Raw genomic sequence first — 17,319 nt, 5'->3', positions numbered from 1 at the left:
TCAAACAAAAATTTGTTTCTGTACTTATTTTCGTAACCTTCTTAAAATTCACAAATTCCATCTAAATTCATTTCCATCAACGTTTTAACTTCAGAATTAATTTTTCGATTATCATAGTGAATTCGCTAATAAGGTCTCGCCTGCGGCTGCTGGTTGCACGAATCGATTGCCAGCACTATGTTAAGGACTTCGAAAGCCAGGGTTCACGATACGATCGCCCAGAACGCGATCCATTAATTTAATTAACTCTGTTATCACAGAATAAAGGCTCCAGAAGTTGTCCATTGCATTAATTCTGGACAAAAGAACGCCGTGAAAAACACATTCGAAGCACCTGCAAATAGCAAAAAATTAAAACATTGTAACTAAAAATAAAAGTTATAAATAAGAATACCTTCTGAAATCCCCTAACTTATATTGCAGCCAGGACAATAAAATATAATAATCTTCTTACGCAAGAAGTAGCTACAAATCATCGAAGTTTATCGAGCTGAAAATTCGAAGATACTCGAAGAGCATTGTCAACTTTGCTCTGCCAATTCTTCTTCTAATAAACATAGCTCGAAGCATCGTTACCGTTACCTTACATAATTTCCTTTGGAAAATCTGGGCGAATCGCGAAGCTCTTTCGAACGCATCGAGAGGGACGTGGCCCGGCGAAATTAATCGCAGCGATCAAAAATCGCACGTTCGTCGTAAATTCGTCGTTTCGATTGCCATCGTTCGCATAATTTTCCACGCCCGCTGCCTATTTATACCAGCGCGGGATTGGTCACGCGTGTGGGTGAACTGATGCGCGCGGCCGTGCATGCACCTAGATGCTCCGCACGCGTTGACCCGCGTCGACGTATCCGCATCGTTCAATGCAAATTTCGCTGTGCAAAACCCGGTCAACCGCGGCCACCCTCTATGCATATCTATTCGTACCTGGGTGCAATCTTCGCCTACACTTTGGCCCTCCCCCCCCCCTCGCAGGCGTGATTCATTCTTCCGCGGAAGCACGTAAAACGGAAACTCGACAGTGTACGGTTCGCTTTCACGATTTGGAGGAGCAAAAGATAGCTTGAAGCGTTTATTTTGTAGTCTAGAAAGCATTTTACACAATTTGGACGGTCAACTTTCAGTAAAATCTAGACAATGGGGGGGTACAAATGATAGCTTGAAGGGTCTACTTTGTTGTAGCCCAGGGAAACACTGTGCAAATGATATTGGTTGGAGTAGAAGACACAAATTTCGGTGTGGAAGACCTGGTTGAAGGTGACTAGTCTCTATGCATGTCTATTCGTACCTGGGTACAATCTTCGCCTACACTTTGGCCCTCCCCCCCTCGCAGGCGTGATTCATTCTTCCGCGGAAGCACGTAAAACGGAAACTCGACAGTGTACGGTTCGCTTTCACGATTTGGAGGAGCAAAAGATAGCTTGAAGCGTTTATTTTGTAGTCTAGAAAGCATTTTACACAATTTGGACGGTCAACTTTCAGTAAAATCTAGACAATGGGGGGGTACAAATGATAGCTTGAAGGGTCTACTTTGTTGTAGCCCAGGGAAAACACTGTGCAAATGATATTGGTTGGGGTAGAAGACACAAATTTCGGTGTGGAAGACCTGGTTAAAGGTGACTAGTCTCTATGCATGTCTATTTGTACCTGGGTGCAATCTAAGCCTACACTTAGCCAGCTCACCTCTTGGTAGCCTAGCTAGCTTACCCTTTGGTAGCCTAGCTAGCTCATCCCTTGGTAGCCTAGCTAGCTCACCTCTTCGTAGCTCACTCCTCACTATCTAACTAGCTCATTCTTCCTCAAAAGGCACATAAAAGGGAAACTCGACAGTGCACAGCTAACTTTCCACGATTTGGAGGAGCAAACGATGCCTCAAGCGTTCATTTTGTGTTAATATAGTCTAGAGAAGGTTAACTTTCACTAAAATCTAGACAATTTGAGAATGCAAACATCAGCTTGAAGCGTCTATTTTATATCAATATAGCTCCGAAAACACTTTACAAATGAAATCGACGTACATTCGAGGATCTCCAGGCACCTGAGCGTTATGGAAGATGAGGGTTTCTATTCGAGATTCCCGGTTTTTTCCGCGAATTTCGTTTGAAATGAGATCTCGATTGACAATGGAGTTTCGTCTAGGATCGGAGAACCGGTATTATCTCGAATTTCGAGATTCCCGGGATTCCAGGACCCCGATCAGTTCTGCATACGTGGCTCCGAGCTCAGTTCGAAATAAAAACCGATAACCCCCTTTCGAGCCAACTGGCTATTCCGGTTTTATCGCTTGAAATTTTCGGAATTATTCCGCGCGAGTCGAAAGGAACGTAAGATGGGCGATCGAAGACGATTGATTCGATGTTTGACATCCGTGGACCGCATTTGGCCGCCATATTGGAAACTAATCAAGCGGTCTGTCATCGTCGATGTGTCATTAATCTCGATTATGTAGGCACGGACGTATAGCAGGTAAGATCATAACAGATGCTTCGCTTGAGATCAAAGTTACTACTAAGTGGGCTGCCAAACGTTGCCATGGAAATTATTAGATCACCTTTAGCGAGATAATTCATCGCGTGAGGTGACTATATTACACGATCCTCGACCACGTATGAAATAGAATCTCAGTTCCTACTGTTTGACATCCAAGTTTTCACGTTTCCTTTGCTAATTATGTGACACATAATGATTCTTGAATTTTTAAATAAAAAAAGAAAATGTAAAATAAATAATTTTGTAAATTGAAATCTTTATAATTCCCAATCAAGGTGTGATTATTGTATCATACATGACACATCATTTCTTGCATTTCTAAATAAAAACAAAAAAATATAAAAAATAAATAAACATTGTATCTTGAGTCCTTAATAATTCCCAGCCCATATGTGACTATGGTATGATGGTGTATGGCACATAATTTCTTGCATTTCTTGATATATATAAAAAAAAAAAAAATAAAAAATAAATAATATTGTATCTCGACTATTTGACCTCCTTCTAGTTTCCACATTTCCTTTGCAAATTATATGACACATAATTTCTAGCATTTCTAAATAAAAATAAATAATATTGTATTTTGAGTCCCTAATAATTCCCAGCCCACATGTGACTATGATGGTGTCTGGTACGTAATTGCTAGCATTTCTTGAGGTATAAAAAAAAAATATAAAAAATAAGTAACATTGTATCTGGAGTCCCTTGTAATTACCAGCCCAGATGGGGACTATCGTGCCATGGAAAAATATATGTGAACGACGTCAAATATCGCGTCGCACGCACACGCGATGAAAGCCTCGCACGGCATCGCAACGGGCAGCACAAGAGCCCGCATATCAAATGGTGCGTATCACGGGATACAAGCAATTCCCATCAACCAATATTGTCATGTGGGTAATGAACGGCCGTGCGTTGAATAAACATGCGGCCAGGGGACACTTGAACTCGTACAGAGAACGATCGTGCCTATGGCAACGATGATCCACGGAAGATACGCGGCCGGAAATCGTTCCTCCGTCCACGGGACACTTCTTTCAATTTTTAGGGATTTTAAGTACAGTGGGAGTTCCCCTAACACTAGACACTTGAGGTATTTTTTAAATTGTTATGAAAAAATATATTTTATGGCTTCTATACTGTTTTATTTATAATTTAATGATATTAGAAGTCAATGTAAAGCGACAAAAGAAATAATATTGTCACAATAGTTGAAACTTTGGTTAAACTTTGGTATACAACATTAATGGCCACATATTATATTTTCGTTAAAGAATTTTTGTCTCGTAAGAGCGTAGGATTATGGAGGTATGTGTATTCACTAAAAATGATTGTAATTGATCACAGTAATTGAAAATAATTTTTTTGGAACGATTTGATATTTTTTGGTTTCGTCGAAAAATTTAGGTAACTTTCTTGAATTTTTTTCTCGAAAGTGGGTAGGATTTCTGGGGTATGTGTAATGACCAAAATTGCTTGTAATTGATCCCTATAGGGAAACGTAATTTTTTTGGAATGATTTGGAATTTTTTTTTTCCTAGAAAAATTTAGACACTTTCATGAATTTTTTTCTCGAAAGTGCGTAGGATTTCGAGGGTATGTGTAATGACCAAAAATGCTTGTAATTGACCCCTATAGCTAAAAGTAATTTTTTTAGAATGATTTGAAATTTTTCATTTTCGCCGAAAAATTTAGGCAGCTTCCTCAATTTTTTTCTCGAAAATGGTTAGGATTTCAAGGGTATGACTGATCACCAAAAATGATCGTAATTGACCCCTGCAGACGAAAATATTTTTTTTTAAACGATTTGAAATCTTTTTTTTTTTCGCCAAAAAGGGGGACTACCCTCTGTCGATTTTTCTTTAAAATTTATATTTGATTTTTAAAAAACCCTGCCATGGGTAATGTTGCAATACAATTCATTAATAATAAATAAAATATATAAAATTCCTACGCCTTATTCAACTGTTTAATATCGACGTCAACATTATTCGGAAATTCCGGATAACCGGGTGCCCGGATAATCGAAACTCTACTATAAACGAATTTGGACTTGGTAAACAGATTATAGATCCCTTTAATACCTCAACAACCCCAGCAATTGTAATTGTTATTAGTGAAAATATCCCTAATACAAAATTATTCCAATTTTACAAAAACAATAACAAAAACAAACCTAAAATTCATTACATTACTCCTCCAGCTATCTCTGCAAAAGTAACCGCATCACTGCTGCATAAAAAACCTAACAAAAAATACAAATTTCCAGACACAATCATCATTTTGCTTGTGTCCCAGTACCCAGTATAAAAAAATCGCCAATAAAGAGCTCTAAATCGAATTCTGTCGCTGTCTTGGGCCAGAGTGCCCCCGGGGAGGGTGCCAGAAAAGCAGAAAAACGTCCAGCCAGATGGGAAAGAGACGAGAGGCGAGGGCGGCCGTATGATCGCTGCTTAAATGTCGCGAACTTTTGGCGGAACTGTTATTGGGAAGTCAAACATCCAACGGTGCGAAGCCTGCAAAAGTTGGCCGCGAGCCCAGACCCGTGCACCGTTGGCGTGGGTACAGTCGGACAACAGGCACACGCCCCGCGGAAGAGAGAACGAGACGGGCAGCGTGAAGAAGAATGAAAAGCTGGTCCGCAACAAGTCGCGCCGGGGCGACAAGGTTTGACACCGTGGTTAATTAACTTGCTATCGCTTCGGACTCCACGATCGCCTTGTCCGCGGCAATTAACGCGAATTCGTTTGCGGAATACGTTCGCTGGACGCTCCCTCGCGATTTATGTACCTAATTGCGGATGTCCCTCATGCCCGCGGACTGCTCTTTAGCGCAGGGTTCATAGCTCATTCGAAACGACGCCATAAGCGACGTCACGTTTTTGATCCACATGAGATTTATCGTCGATCTTTCGAAGGGTTTTGTATCCAGAATCCTCCGTCTTAAAATTCTTAAGTTCCTCGAGCGCAGACACTCCCGATACTTGGCCAACAGTTAACTGAATCTGGAGTATTAAACTTGTCATCTAATCAAGCTGTCGGGGGTCATTGATCGGGCGAACAAAGTTTCCAATGAACCGATTAATTGGAAAGTGGGAGGACGATACTCTGGGGGGACCGTTTAAGAGATAACTTGTGTCTCTGTTAACGTGTTAGCAGTATCTCCATTCCACTCTTTTAACAAGTTTTCTAGGCTAGCCAGGTTGCATCAAATTAAAATTACTCATCATACTCAAGCTCTGGAGTAACTCTATCTGTTAATGTATTAACAGTATCTCAATTCCACTCTTTCAACAAGCTTTCTAGGTCAACCAGGTGGATTGAACGTTATTTTTACTAGAGTCCTTCAATGGGTACTCGTCATCGTCAACATCTCCAAGCTCTAGAGCAACTTTATCTGTTGATGTATTAGCAGTATCTCAATTCCACTCTTTTAACAAGCTTTCTAGGTCAACCAGGTGGATTGAACGTTATTTTTACTAGAGTCCTTCAATGGGTACTCGTCATCGTCAACATCTCCAAGCTCTAAAGCAACTCTATCTGTTGATGTATTAGCAGTATCTCAATTCCACTCTTTTAACAAGCTTTCTAGGTCAACCAGGTGGATTGAACGTTATTTTTACTAGAGTCCTTCAATGGGTACTCGTCATCGTCAACATCTCCAAGCTCTAAAGCAACTCTATCTGTTGATGTATTAGCAGTATCTCAATTCCACTCTTTTAACAAGCAATGTTTTCAGGGTCAGCCAGGTGGATCAAACGTTATTTTTAATTTAAAATTGCTCACCAGAGCCCTTCAATGGCTACTCATCATCGTCGATGTCTCCAAGCTCTGGAGCAACTCTATCTGTTAATGTATTAACAGTATCTCAATTCCACTCTTTCAACAAGCTTTCTAGGTCAACCAGGAGGATTGAACGTTATTTTTACTAGAGTCCTTCAATGGGTACTCGTCATCGTCAACATCTCCAAGCTCTAGAGCAACTCTATCTGTTGATGTATTAGCAGTATCTCAATTCCACTCTTTTAACAAGTTTTCTAGGTCAGCCAGGTAGATCGAACGTTATTTTAAATTTAAAATTACTCACCAGAGCCCTTCAATGGGTACTCATCATCGTCAATGTCTCCAAGTATCTGGAGCAACTCTATCTATTAATGTATTAGCAGTATCTCCCTTCCATTCTTTCAACAAGCAATGTTTTCTGGGTCAGCCAGGTGGATCCAACGTTATTTTTAATTTAAAATTGCTCATCAGAGCCCTTCAATGGGTACTCATCATCGTCAATGTCTCCAAGCTCTGGAGCAACTCTATCTGTTAATGTATTAACAGTATCTCAATTCCACTCTTTCAACAAGCTTTCTAGGTCAACCAGGTGGATTGAACGTTATTTTTACTAGAGTCCTTCAATGGGTACTCGTCATCGTCAACATCTCCAAGCTCTAAAGCAACTCTATCTGTTGATGTATTAGCAGTATCTCAATTCCACTCTTTTAACAAGTTTTCTAGGTCAGCCAGGTAGATCGAACGTTATTTTAAATTTAAAATTACTCACCAGAGCCCTTCAATGGGTACTCATCATCGTCAATGTCTCCAAGTATCTGGAGCAACTCTATCTATTAATGTATTAGCAGTATCTCCCTTCCATTCTTTCAACAAGCAATGTTTACAGGGTCAGCCAGGTGGATCCAACGTTATTTTTAATTTAAAATTGCTCACCAGAGCCCTTCAATGGGTACTCATCATCCTCAGCATCTCCAACTTCTGGAGCAACTCCTGGCGAACGAAGTAAAGGAGGTACACGGGAGCATTAACGCCTGTCGAATCGAAAGTGGCAGCCAATTTTCCAACCATCGTCCCCGAAGAGTATATATCATTCGCGCGACCTGCGAAACGACATTCCGCGTTGGCGTAATTAATGGGTTATCATAGAAGATCGATGTTTTAGCAGGGTCGGTCCGGTGACCGTCGAGGACCGTTTCGCCGTTCTGAATTTATTATTATCGCGATGCCTGCTGACGAGACGCGGAGGAAGAAGAGCGAAATGTAAGTGGAGGGAAGGACAAGCTGCTCAATTAATTAACCGGCAGACGGATAGCAGATGGTGCATACCGTAGGAACGGACGGAGCGAAGGGGAGTGTTAAAAGCGAAAAGAGAAAGAGGAAGGAGACGATTATGGCCGATGGCGAGCCTTGTGCCTCGTCTCCCTTAGGTATCGACCTTCTTAGTCAACGTGGGAGAATCCGATTATTTAATTCCGATTAATTTTCCATTCTCTGGGCCCTTCAGCCTCTCGACACCAAAAATACCTCTGGACAGTCACCCAAATACTATCTCAAAGCTAGAACTAACGAAGTCAATACGATCTCTCAGAAGGTTCCATCATCTTATTTAACAATCCCTATTTCGTGTTGCATTTTATTAATGACTTTTGAAGAAGTAATTGAAGGAGTCAAAAGCAACCTATTTAACAACATCGTCACTGTCTTTCAAGGATTCCTCAATTTGGTGCAGAACTAACCCAGACCAAATGAAAAAGAAACATAGAATCGAATGAGGACCAAAAAGATGGCCACGTCAAGTGTTCTTCAGTATTTTAGATTTAGCTGGCATGAATGGTTGGATCTTATTGCTGAGAAGGTTTTGTGTTGCAACTAGCAGATGAGCTTGCAACTGATACTGCAAAACCAAGGATGTAATCACGAGAATTTGGTGTCCAAAGTGCTTTAAAGAGCACACACACCTTGTTCAGATGGAAAGACGATTTTTCATCGCGTATTTCGATCGAATCTCGAAGGCGTTGCACGCTGACCATAAGGAAACGTCCCAACCTCGAGCCTACCGGGTCTATTGGTAGTTAAAACTCATAAGTCTTCGTCCGTGACTTTACCGTGCAGCGTGAAAAGGCTTCTTGGTCAAACGGGGTACGCGATAAATCTTAATTCGCACGTTGAGAGCGGCGTTTAGCGTTTCACCGGGTGAGATATGGGATTCGGCGCTGTCTCCGTTCCCGCGCGGAAAGAAACCAAGGAAATACGGTGGAAAATAACTCTTCTGGAAAGGTTTGCGTATTTACTTGTTCATATTTGGTGAATGCAACGTGAAACGAATGAAAAATCTGAGTTGGTTTTGCTCCCGATTTTCGCCATTTTCGAACTCACTGGCGCGAATTTCAAACTTCTGGGAGGACTCTATGGGATTCAACGCTGTCTCCGTTTCTATACGGAAAGAAAGCATGGAAATATGGTGGAAAACCGTGACAAAAAGATAACACACTTCGTGTTTGGTAAATTCAACGTGAAACGAATGAAAAATCTGAGTTGGTTTTGCTCCCGATTTCCGCCATTTTGGTCTTCATTGGCGCGAATTTCAAACTTCTGGGAGGACTCTATGGGGTTTAGCGTTGTCTCCGTTCCTATATGGAAAGAAAGCAAGGAAATACGGTGGAAAATCGTGACAAAAAGATAACACACCTCATATTTGGTAAATTCAACGTGAAACGAATGAAAAATCTGAGTTGGTTTTGCTCCCGATTTCCGCCATTTTGGTCTTCATTGGCGCGAATTTCAAACTTCTGGGAGGGTTCTGGTTTCGGTGAGTGAATCATAGTGATTCGAGGGAGGTTTTCAATTATTACGGGACGCCCGTTGGCGGAGTAGAGAACGACGCATCGATAACGTGTATTTTGGGACGCGTCCAGCGCGAAATGGTAATTTAGAGCGTGTACCGCGACTTCATTATACATACGTAATGGATAACAGTTTTATTCGGTTCTTTCGGTTCCGGTGATCCGCGATAAGTGAATTATCGATGCCTCTATAGGGCCACGTGATTTCGCGGCATTATAAAAATAGAGGCTCTGCATCGGCACGCTAATGCCGTAATAATGTTATCAATTTATCGGTAATTAAAGCTCGATGGGAGGCACACGGCATTCTGGTTTAATTAAACTTTTCTGTATTGTTACTGGCGATCGTTAAACCGATGCAACCGGACCGGGATATCGCGTTATTACATAAAATTCTGTGCCAGTACGGTTTCGTAATACCACATCGAAAACGTGGAAAATATAAAAAGTGTTTCGTTGATTCGTGAAAGCAATTAGGCAAGTACGATATTAGAGTTCATTTCACTGCAAAATAGAAACATATTAGATGGTTTCGTAAGTTCGTGACGCTCGATGATCTGAAATTGACGATAACATTTGTAATTTAATAGAAAACAAACAAAATTTATCCAAAAATTTTCGGCTAAATTAAGAAATTTTAAATCGTTATAAAAAAATTATTTTTGGTTGTGGGGGTTAATTACAATTATTTTTGGTGAATAGGCATACCTTCGAAATTCAACGCATTTTCGAGAAAAAAATTCAGAAAGGGAGAACAATTTTTCGGTAAAATTAAAAATTTTCAAATCGTGACGAAAAAATTATTTTTGGTTGTGGAGGTTAATTACAATTATTTTTGGTGAATAGACATACCTTCGAATTTCTACGCGTTTTCGAGAAAAAAATTCAGAAAGGGAGGCAAATTTTTCGGTAAAATTGAAAAATTTCAAATCGTGACGAAAAAATTATTTTTGGTTGTGGGGGTTAATTACAATTATTTTTGGTGAATAGGCATACCTTCGAAATTCAACGCATTTTCGAGAAAAAAATTCAGAAAGGGGAACAAATTTTTCGGCAAAATTGAAAAATTTCAAATCGTTCTGAAAAAATTATTTTTATTTGCGGGGGACAATTACAATCATTTTTTGTGAAAACACATATTCTCGAAATCCTACGCATTTTCGAGAAAAAAATTCAGGAAAGTGAATAAATTTTTCGGTAAAATTGAAAAATTTCAAATCAAACTGAAAAAATTATTTTCGTTTGCGGGGATGAATGAAAATTATTTTTGGTGAGTAGACATACCCTCGAAATCCTACGCATTTTCAAAAAAAAAATTCGAGAAGATGTGAAATTTTAGGCCGAAATAAAAAATTTCAAATCATACTGAAAAAATTATTTTTCACTATGGGGATCGATAACAATTATTTTTTGTTAAAATGCATACCTTCGAATTTCTACGCGTTTTCGAGAAAAAAATTCTTGAAGGTTGACAAATTCGACAAAATTGAAAAATTTCAAATCATTCTGAAAAAATTATTTTCGTTTGCGAGAGTGAATTATAATTATTTTTGGTGAAAACACATACCTTCGAATTTCTACGCGTTTTCGAGAAAAAAAATAGTTTACCTAAAATACAACGTATGGTCAGAAATGTTTCTGTAATTTTATTTTCCATCTCACTTCCTCCTATGTTCACATCTGTAACCTGTTGATAACATTGCGAGTGACACAAAAATGGCAATGGGTCTCCAGAGACCCAGAAATATAGGCCGAAAAGAAAAAATACATTCGATATCGTTTTTATCACTTCATATGCGACCATAGTCCAACTATCCCGCAATTGCCTCAGTTCCGATTAGGATAATCGGAATTTTCAAGCTTCAAGTTGTACTACAAAACTCTGTACGAACATATAACCTAACATTACATAAACAAAAGTACGTCTAATAAAGCAGAAAATGAAAGTGACCTTGAAATTATTCTCATCCATTGCAAATCATCGTTTCCGGGGTTTTTCCTATCTTCTATGTACTTCAATTAAATACTCTTCCACGGACTGTCTTCGCCGTTGCATTGTTTATCGCGAGACACCCAGTACATTAGTCCTAATTTAGCACATCTCGAGGACAATCATACCGCGCGCCACTAGCGCAGGAGGACATCCAGAAACCTGTTCGCCGTGTGTGCGCAAACACGACCTCTACCGGCACGAGTTTACGCGTAAAAGGTGGCCTGGGCTCGTCCTCTGTGTATGCGGTGAGCAGGATCCTGTGGGTATGTTCCCATGCAGGCGCGTCTCAGGGCCGTGCCCTTCACCGGCATGCCCTTTCCCCACAGATCGTTCCTTTGTTTCCGAACGTCGCTCGACGTTACCTTAATTTACCGATACCCAACCAAAAGCTTCACGCAATTCGAATATTCGTAGGGGCCATCGTCTGTAATACGTGTATTTCGCATCACCCATTGCGCAATATCAATGTTGCTGTCTGGTTTTATGTAACCCGCGCGCGATTCTAACAAATTAGTTTCCAGCATAATCGTCGTGTACGTCGCGTTCGAGGTATTCGATAGCCGGGAATACCGAGAAACGATGGATAGTCGTTTCGTCTTTTATTTTAGACCGTGCAATGCAGTTTTCTTACGTCGCGGTGCGTAACGCGTTATTTCTTTTTTCGGTGCCGGTCGTCTCGACGGCTTAAGAGCCGTTCACATTGCGTATACGGCTCGAGACTGAATCACCCATTATGAAAGTGGTGCAAGTCATGTACATATACATTCCATGGAACTTTACGAGCAACGTACACTTCGCGAAGTACGCTCGACTTGAAATATCTATTAGAACAAATAGCAGGCATAACATTAGTGTTGTATCACAAAACACATTTACATTCAGGAATAAATATGTATGGCTTCGGTTTGAGTCACGCGCGAAAGATAGGTTAGGCGTACTGTGAATTTAAAAATATAATTTTTCTTCGCTGAAAAGTGGCTTGTTAGCCGCGAAGCATTCGATAAATTTAAGCGTTCGGAATTCCTTGAACGACGAGCGTTTTTAAACACGCGCGAACGAAATTGGACGCGTGACAGAAATTCGTACCGCGCGCATTAAATTTCCAAACGGCGATCGTGGAAAAGAATCTGCGAGAATCGCCACCGATGTGCAGGCTCCGAGTTCCCTAAATGTTTCAACGTTCGACTTGTGAGAAGTTCGTGCTGATTTCGCGAAATAGAATAGCCCGCGTGCAAGACATCGGACATTTTGTTTCTCCGGGCGCAGTTTCGAGTGTCCGCCAGCGAGACGTGAATAGCTGTGTGAAAAAACCTTTACGTGTGAGAATCGCCGGCAGCAGAGACGCACGAGGGCCTTCTTTTCCTTTAGACCTGTACTTCCTCTCTTATGCAGGGTACCCCGACACAAAGCGGCGTTTTCTACGCGACTTCGAGCCACGCTGTGCAAGGTCTCTCGTTCGTTCCCCTCCCGCCTTTCCTCTTTCTCCTTGCCTCCCTCCACCGTTCTCGTGCCATCTTCTCTCTTTCTCGTTCGGCCATTCTTTCGCAGGCCCTCATCGTGCCCTCTCGGTTCCTCGTCTTGTTCAGTCGTATTCTTTTCGCCTATGCGACCATGTTCACGTGTATACACCGGGTGTCACGAAATGGGGAATAAATTTATGTACACGACACGAGAATATAAGAAGTCCGATGGCACCTTGACCGTGGAACGTACGATTTTGATTTTTGGAACGCACGGAACGAAGATCTGCTTATTTTGTGGCCCGAGGTAAAATATTATTATTCTTATTCTTAGTGCCAAAACACTCGAGCGATTCAAGAAGAGAAATAAAGTAATACAGGTCCCGCCATTTTTAATATCGTTAACATCATCATCGCCATCTGTCGACGAATTATTCAACGCTCGAACAATAGTAGAATGGTAAAAAATATTCAAGTGGCTCGAGTTAAATTACGATTCGAAAACACCGTAAAACAGATCTTTTATCCGCGCGTTAACGATTAATAAAATATTTTTAGATTCAGGTGGATGAAAAGTTTATGCTAGCTTCTCGTCACGCTCGGCAATTCTGATGAATCAGTGTGCAATACACTCGGTTCTCTTTCTATGCGAAAGTCACGTTCCAAAGAACACCGTTTGAAAAAGACACATTGCTCACGGTGAAATAGAAAATTTGTTCCGTGACTTTCAAAACTCGTATAAAAGAAAAGAGCCATTACAAAGAGAAAAGGCTTCAAAAAATAATGCTCGTGGAAAACCAAACGTATATTTAAGGTATGTAAAACATGATAGGCGAATATTTGCAGAGCCAGTGCTGATGTAAAAATTTCCATCAGGCAAAATTCAAGTATTCCGGGGAGCATGTTTTGCTTGATTCGATTTTTCTACAAGATGTTAAGGGGATCTGATTATACAGAGTCGCAGATAAAGGTAATACATCAGAATATCAGAATTGCATTTCAATTTTTACTGCTATTTGTTTGCTGCTTGCATGCGAGGTAAATTTGCCCGAATAATATTTAACCTCGAACGAATGAAAGTTGAAAGGGGGAAACGCAGGTGACGAAAGTAAGTCGCTACGGAGTCAAAAGACACCCCGTATATACGCACGTTGGTGTGCAACGCCGTGAGTTTGTATCGTGTGCCGATACACCAATACGTCGTATGGTCGCGAGAGACGGAGAAACGGCGGCAGACGGAGAAAGAATGAGAAGAAGAAGAACGGGAGAGTCGAGTCGAGTCGAGTCGGCTGTTGCCGGCTGCGTGTTTCCCCTCCTCGATCCTCCGGGTACCCCTCCTAGGCTGTGCCCCTCCAGCTTGTGCGCTTCAATCACCCCACGTCCCTGCGGCGGGTCGCCATATTTCCCCCTCTGACCTCTCCGCACCCTTGTACAGCCGTGAGTCGAGTGGTCGGCACCGTCCTCCCCCCGGCTCCCTCGTCCACCTTCTCCTTCCCCCTCTAGATTCGCCGTCTCGCTCTACCCCCCTCTACCCTCGGCTCCTCTCGTGGCGTGCCACGACTCGTGGCGAAGTTTTAGCGTCGCCTACCTCTACTCGTGGCGTGCCTACAACTCTTAGCCGGATCTATTACGCGCAGTTTTCGTGTTCGTGTAACGTTTCGTCTTCGTAATTCCACGCCGTGCGTTTTTTTTTTCACCCGACGTTCCACTGTTCCGGTGGGTTCCGGCGATCGAGCGCCAGTTTGCCGAGTACCGCGAGTTTTGCAGTGTATTAATACCAGCACGGTGTGAAACTGCTGACGTCGGTTTGTCGAGCCTTTTTAACGCGTCGCGCGTGTGTCTCCCGAGGAAAGAGCGTCGTTTTTCGACGCGGTTACCGAAAGTTCGCGGATCCCTCGTGTCCGATTCGCGTCGCGTCATCTCCTAACCTCCAAAACGTATCGCGGTTCGCTCTCGTGACAACCGAACGCCGGCGGCTGCGTCCTGCCCATCTGTATGACGTTGTCTTCGATTCGACATTCACGCGACGTTCTCGCGCGTTCGTTTGCATCACTTGGCGCGTAGTGCGTGCGCGGAAATCATCGATCTCCGTTTTCGAGAGTGACCGTCGCCGATTGTCCTTTTTTTTCGCGTACGCTCCGTGGAGCCTGTGACCGTTTGTTGTGTTTTTGTGCCAAGGATAGTTCGCAGCGTGTGCTCACCGCCGATCCCCCCGATCTCCCCGATCTCTCAGGAAGCTCCGTTTTGGATACGATCTTCCCAGTCCTTCTCACCGATCGCCGTCCTACCGTTTGCACGGTTAGTACCAATACCCTTTTGCTCATTCGTGGTCGGTCGTGGTTGCGTTGTGGACGACTCCGCGACGAATAAAGATGTTTCTCTTGAAATCTCCCGACGCGGCGGCGTTTACCGTGCGCGCGTGCTCGAAAATCACCGTGTATACCCCACTGGTCGCTCGTCGGATTCAAGGGCGCATGTCCACCGACCATTCGCCGATGCTCTCTTCCGTCCAACGGGCTCTCTCTTTTCTTTTACCCAATTGCGTCGCGCTTTCGTCTCGTCTCGTTCGGTCGTTCCTTTTTAACCGTCGATCTGTTTGAATTCGCGACGATCAGTCCTACCTAGGTCACGATTACCGGCTTCGATCTCGAATCATAATATTTGTGCCGGTCTCTGTTTACATTTGCGCGTCGTGATTCGTGGTACATCGCGCACAGTCCGTTACGCGCCAAAACCATTTTGACGTACTATACCGGTGCTTCGAAATATTTAACGTGTAATATTTATACACGATATTTGCGTGTCTCTCTCTTCGAATGCTAATGGCTGCTCGTAAACGTGGTTAATTACTATGTTTGAGATATCAACATATAGGTTAGGGGGAGAATTCTTCATAAGATGTAAACAATGATAGAAACCACGTTGACCGTTTTTCATTCGAACTGATAATTTATAAACAATGGTTATAGATATGGCAAATAAGGTGCTTGGTAATTCAAGATATGAATTTTCAGAATTATTTAAGAACTAATAGACGCTGTGTTCAGCAGAGAAGAACAGAAGATGACACGATAGAGACGAGTACTTCTGAACCAGTGCCAGACATTTATATGTGTATCTAAATGTATATGTCTTCCCTTTCCCGTGGTTTTCTTAACAACATTATCTTTCACTTAATTTATTCCATGGTAAAAATACAGTATTAACCATCGTGATTAAATTTTTAGGGAGTTAAAAATTGTACACAGATTTTTTGAACAATTTTCTTAATACTCTTTTTACGTTTTTTTGCAGTGGTCTATTTCTTTAAATACTCTAAGAGAATTAACCATTTCGTTTCCTCGATTAAGCGTAGGAACCGTCTGCAATTAAGGCGTCTAATTATTGCGGAACAGCGACCTCTTACGGGTGGCTTTGTTTTCTAGGAAATTATGTAAAACGTACGAGGCGGGACTATAGTCATTGTCAATGAAATCGCGTGTATATCAGTACCAAGACACCAGGCGTGATTTACTTACTTCTTCATCGCGGAACGAGTAGAGTAATAAGTAAAATTCTAATCTCTGGCAACACCGAGCCTCCATTCAGAAACTTGCGCGGCCCCGTTAGTCATCTTACTGGACGATACCACGAGGTTATTAATTAGACTTAATCGTCTCGGTATTGGGAGAACGCCGAGTGCCCGTTGTTGTGACCCATTAAATTGTTATTAGTGGCCTGCGATATCCTGCGATTACGGTGTGTGTATAGGGCTCCGTTGTTACGGCACGATACTGCAGTGGGCGTAAAAATGTCCAGCCTCTGTATACAGTTACATGTGTATGTTTATCGTAGCGCTGCTTGGTCGAGAAATGACGAGTACGTCTGGTTCCACGAACTCTAGGTTCGCATGTCGCGACCACGGTCGCCAATGGGTCCAATACCCTCACACGTGGTGCCGATACGTGGGTGAAAAGTATCGATCAGACCTAGGCCGAAGTAAGATATTTTTGTACTAGCCGCGTACAGGGAGATCTAAAAGAAGGTTTCCAAGATTCTGGGCCATCTCTTGCACAGTTCATTTTACTGTAAAAAAATTGAGTACATTATTTTTTGATATTTCCAAATATTAACACACTTTAAATAAATGCAATAATTTTGTAAATAAATGGCAGGTTTTCCCCTTTTTTTAAATAAAGATATTCCAATATTCTGAGCCACCTTACACAGTAGTTTAAAACGTTAGAATCTAAAAATTGTATTGTGTGTTATTTTTTTATATTTTAAGAAATTAACACACTTTAAATAAATGCAATAATATTGTTAAGTAAACAGTAGGTTTTTTTTCTTTTTCTAAGAGGAGGATTCAGAGATTCTGAGGTACTATGTAGAGCAGTATAAAACATTAATTTTTAGAGTCGAAAATTTAATGCTATTATTTTATGCCTTCAGAAATTAACACATTTTAAATAAATGCAATAATGCTGTAAATAAATTGCAGGATTTGTAGATTCTGGGGCACCTTGCACAGTGGTCTAAAGCATTAGATTCCAAAAATTGAATTGTGTGTTATCTTTTTATATTTTCGAAAATTAACACACTTTAAACAACTGCAATAATATTGTAAATAAATAGTATGTTTTTTTTTTTCTTTTTCTAAGAGAAGGATTCAGAGATTCTGAGGTACTTTGTACAGAGTGGTATAAAACATCAATTTTCTCGTAAAAAATTTAATCTTCTAATATCTTCAAAAAATAATAAATTGTAAATAA

General features: G+C 41.4%; 1 protein-coding gene across 8 annotated transcripts in view; it reads left to right on the top strand.

Annotated features, from left to right (window-relative positions):
• Window positions 1–17,319, top strand: part of LOC122402964 (polypyrimidine tract-binding protein 2) — a 548,137-nt gene that overhangs the window by 65,272 nt on the left and 465,546 nt on the right. For 4 of the 8 annotated variants that reach the window (XM_043406199.1, XM_043406198.1, XM_043406197.1 and 1 more), the window contains exon 1: window positions 13,632–14,866. The exons of 2 other annotated variants lie outside the window; for them this stretch is intronic. Coding sequence is in view for 1 of the 6 variants with exons in the window: in XM_043406194.1 (XP_043262129.1) it covers window positions 13,470–13,538 (69 nt within the window). In the remaining 5 variants the exon portion in view is untranslated. Of the gene's footprint in view, window positions 1–13,322; window positions 13,539–13,631; window positions 14,867–17,319 lie in introns of those variants that run through there. 2 more of the 8 variants (XM_043406194.1, XM_043406191.1) reach the window with 2 other exon arrangements.

This window comes from Colletes gigas, unplaced genomic scaffold, assembly GCF_013123115.1.
Source record: "Colletes gigas isolate AHSC1104 unplaced genomic scaffold, ASM1312311v1 Colletes_gigas_Sc00042, whole genome shotgun sequence".
In the NCBI taxonomy this organism is placed as follows: domain Eukaryota; kingdom Metazoa; phylum Arthropoda; class Insecta; order Hymenoptera; family Colletidae; genus Colletes; species Colletes gigas.
Note: the sequence above shows the minus strand (reverse complement) of the source record. Positions and strands in the feature narration are given on the sequence as shown.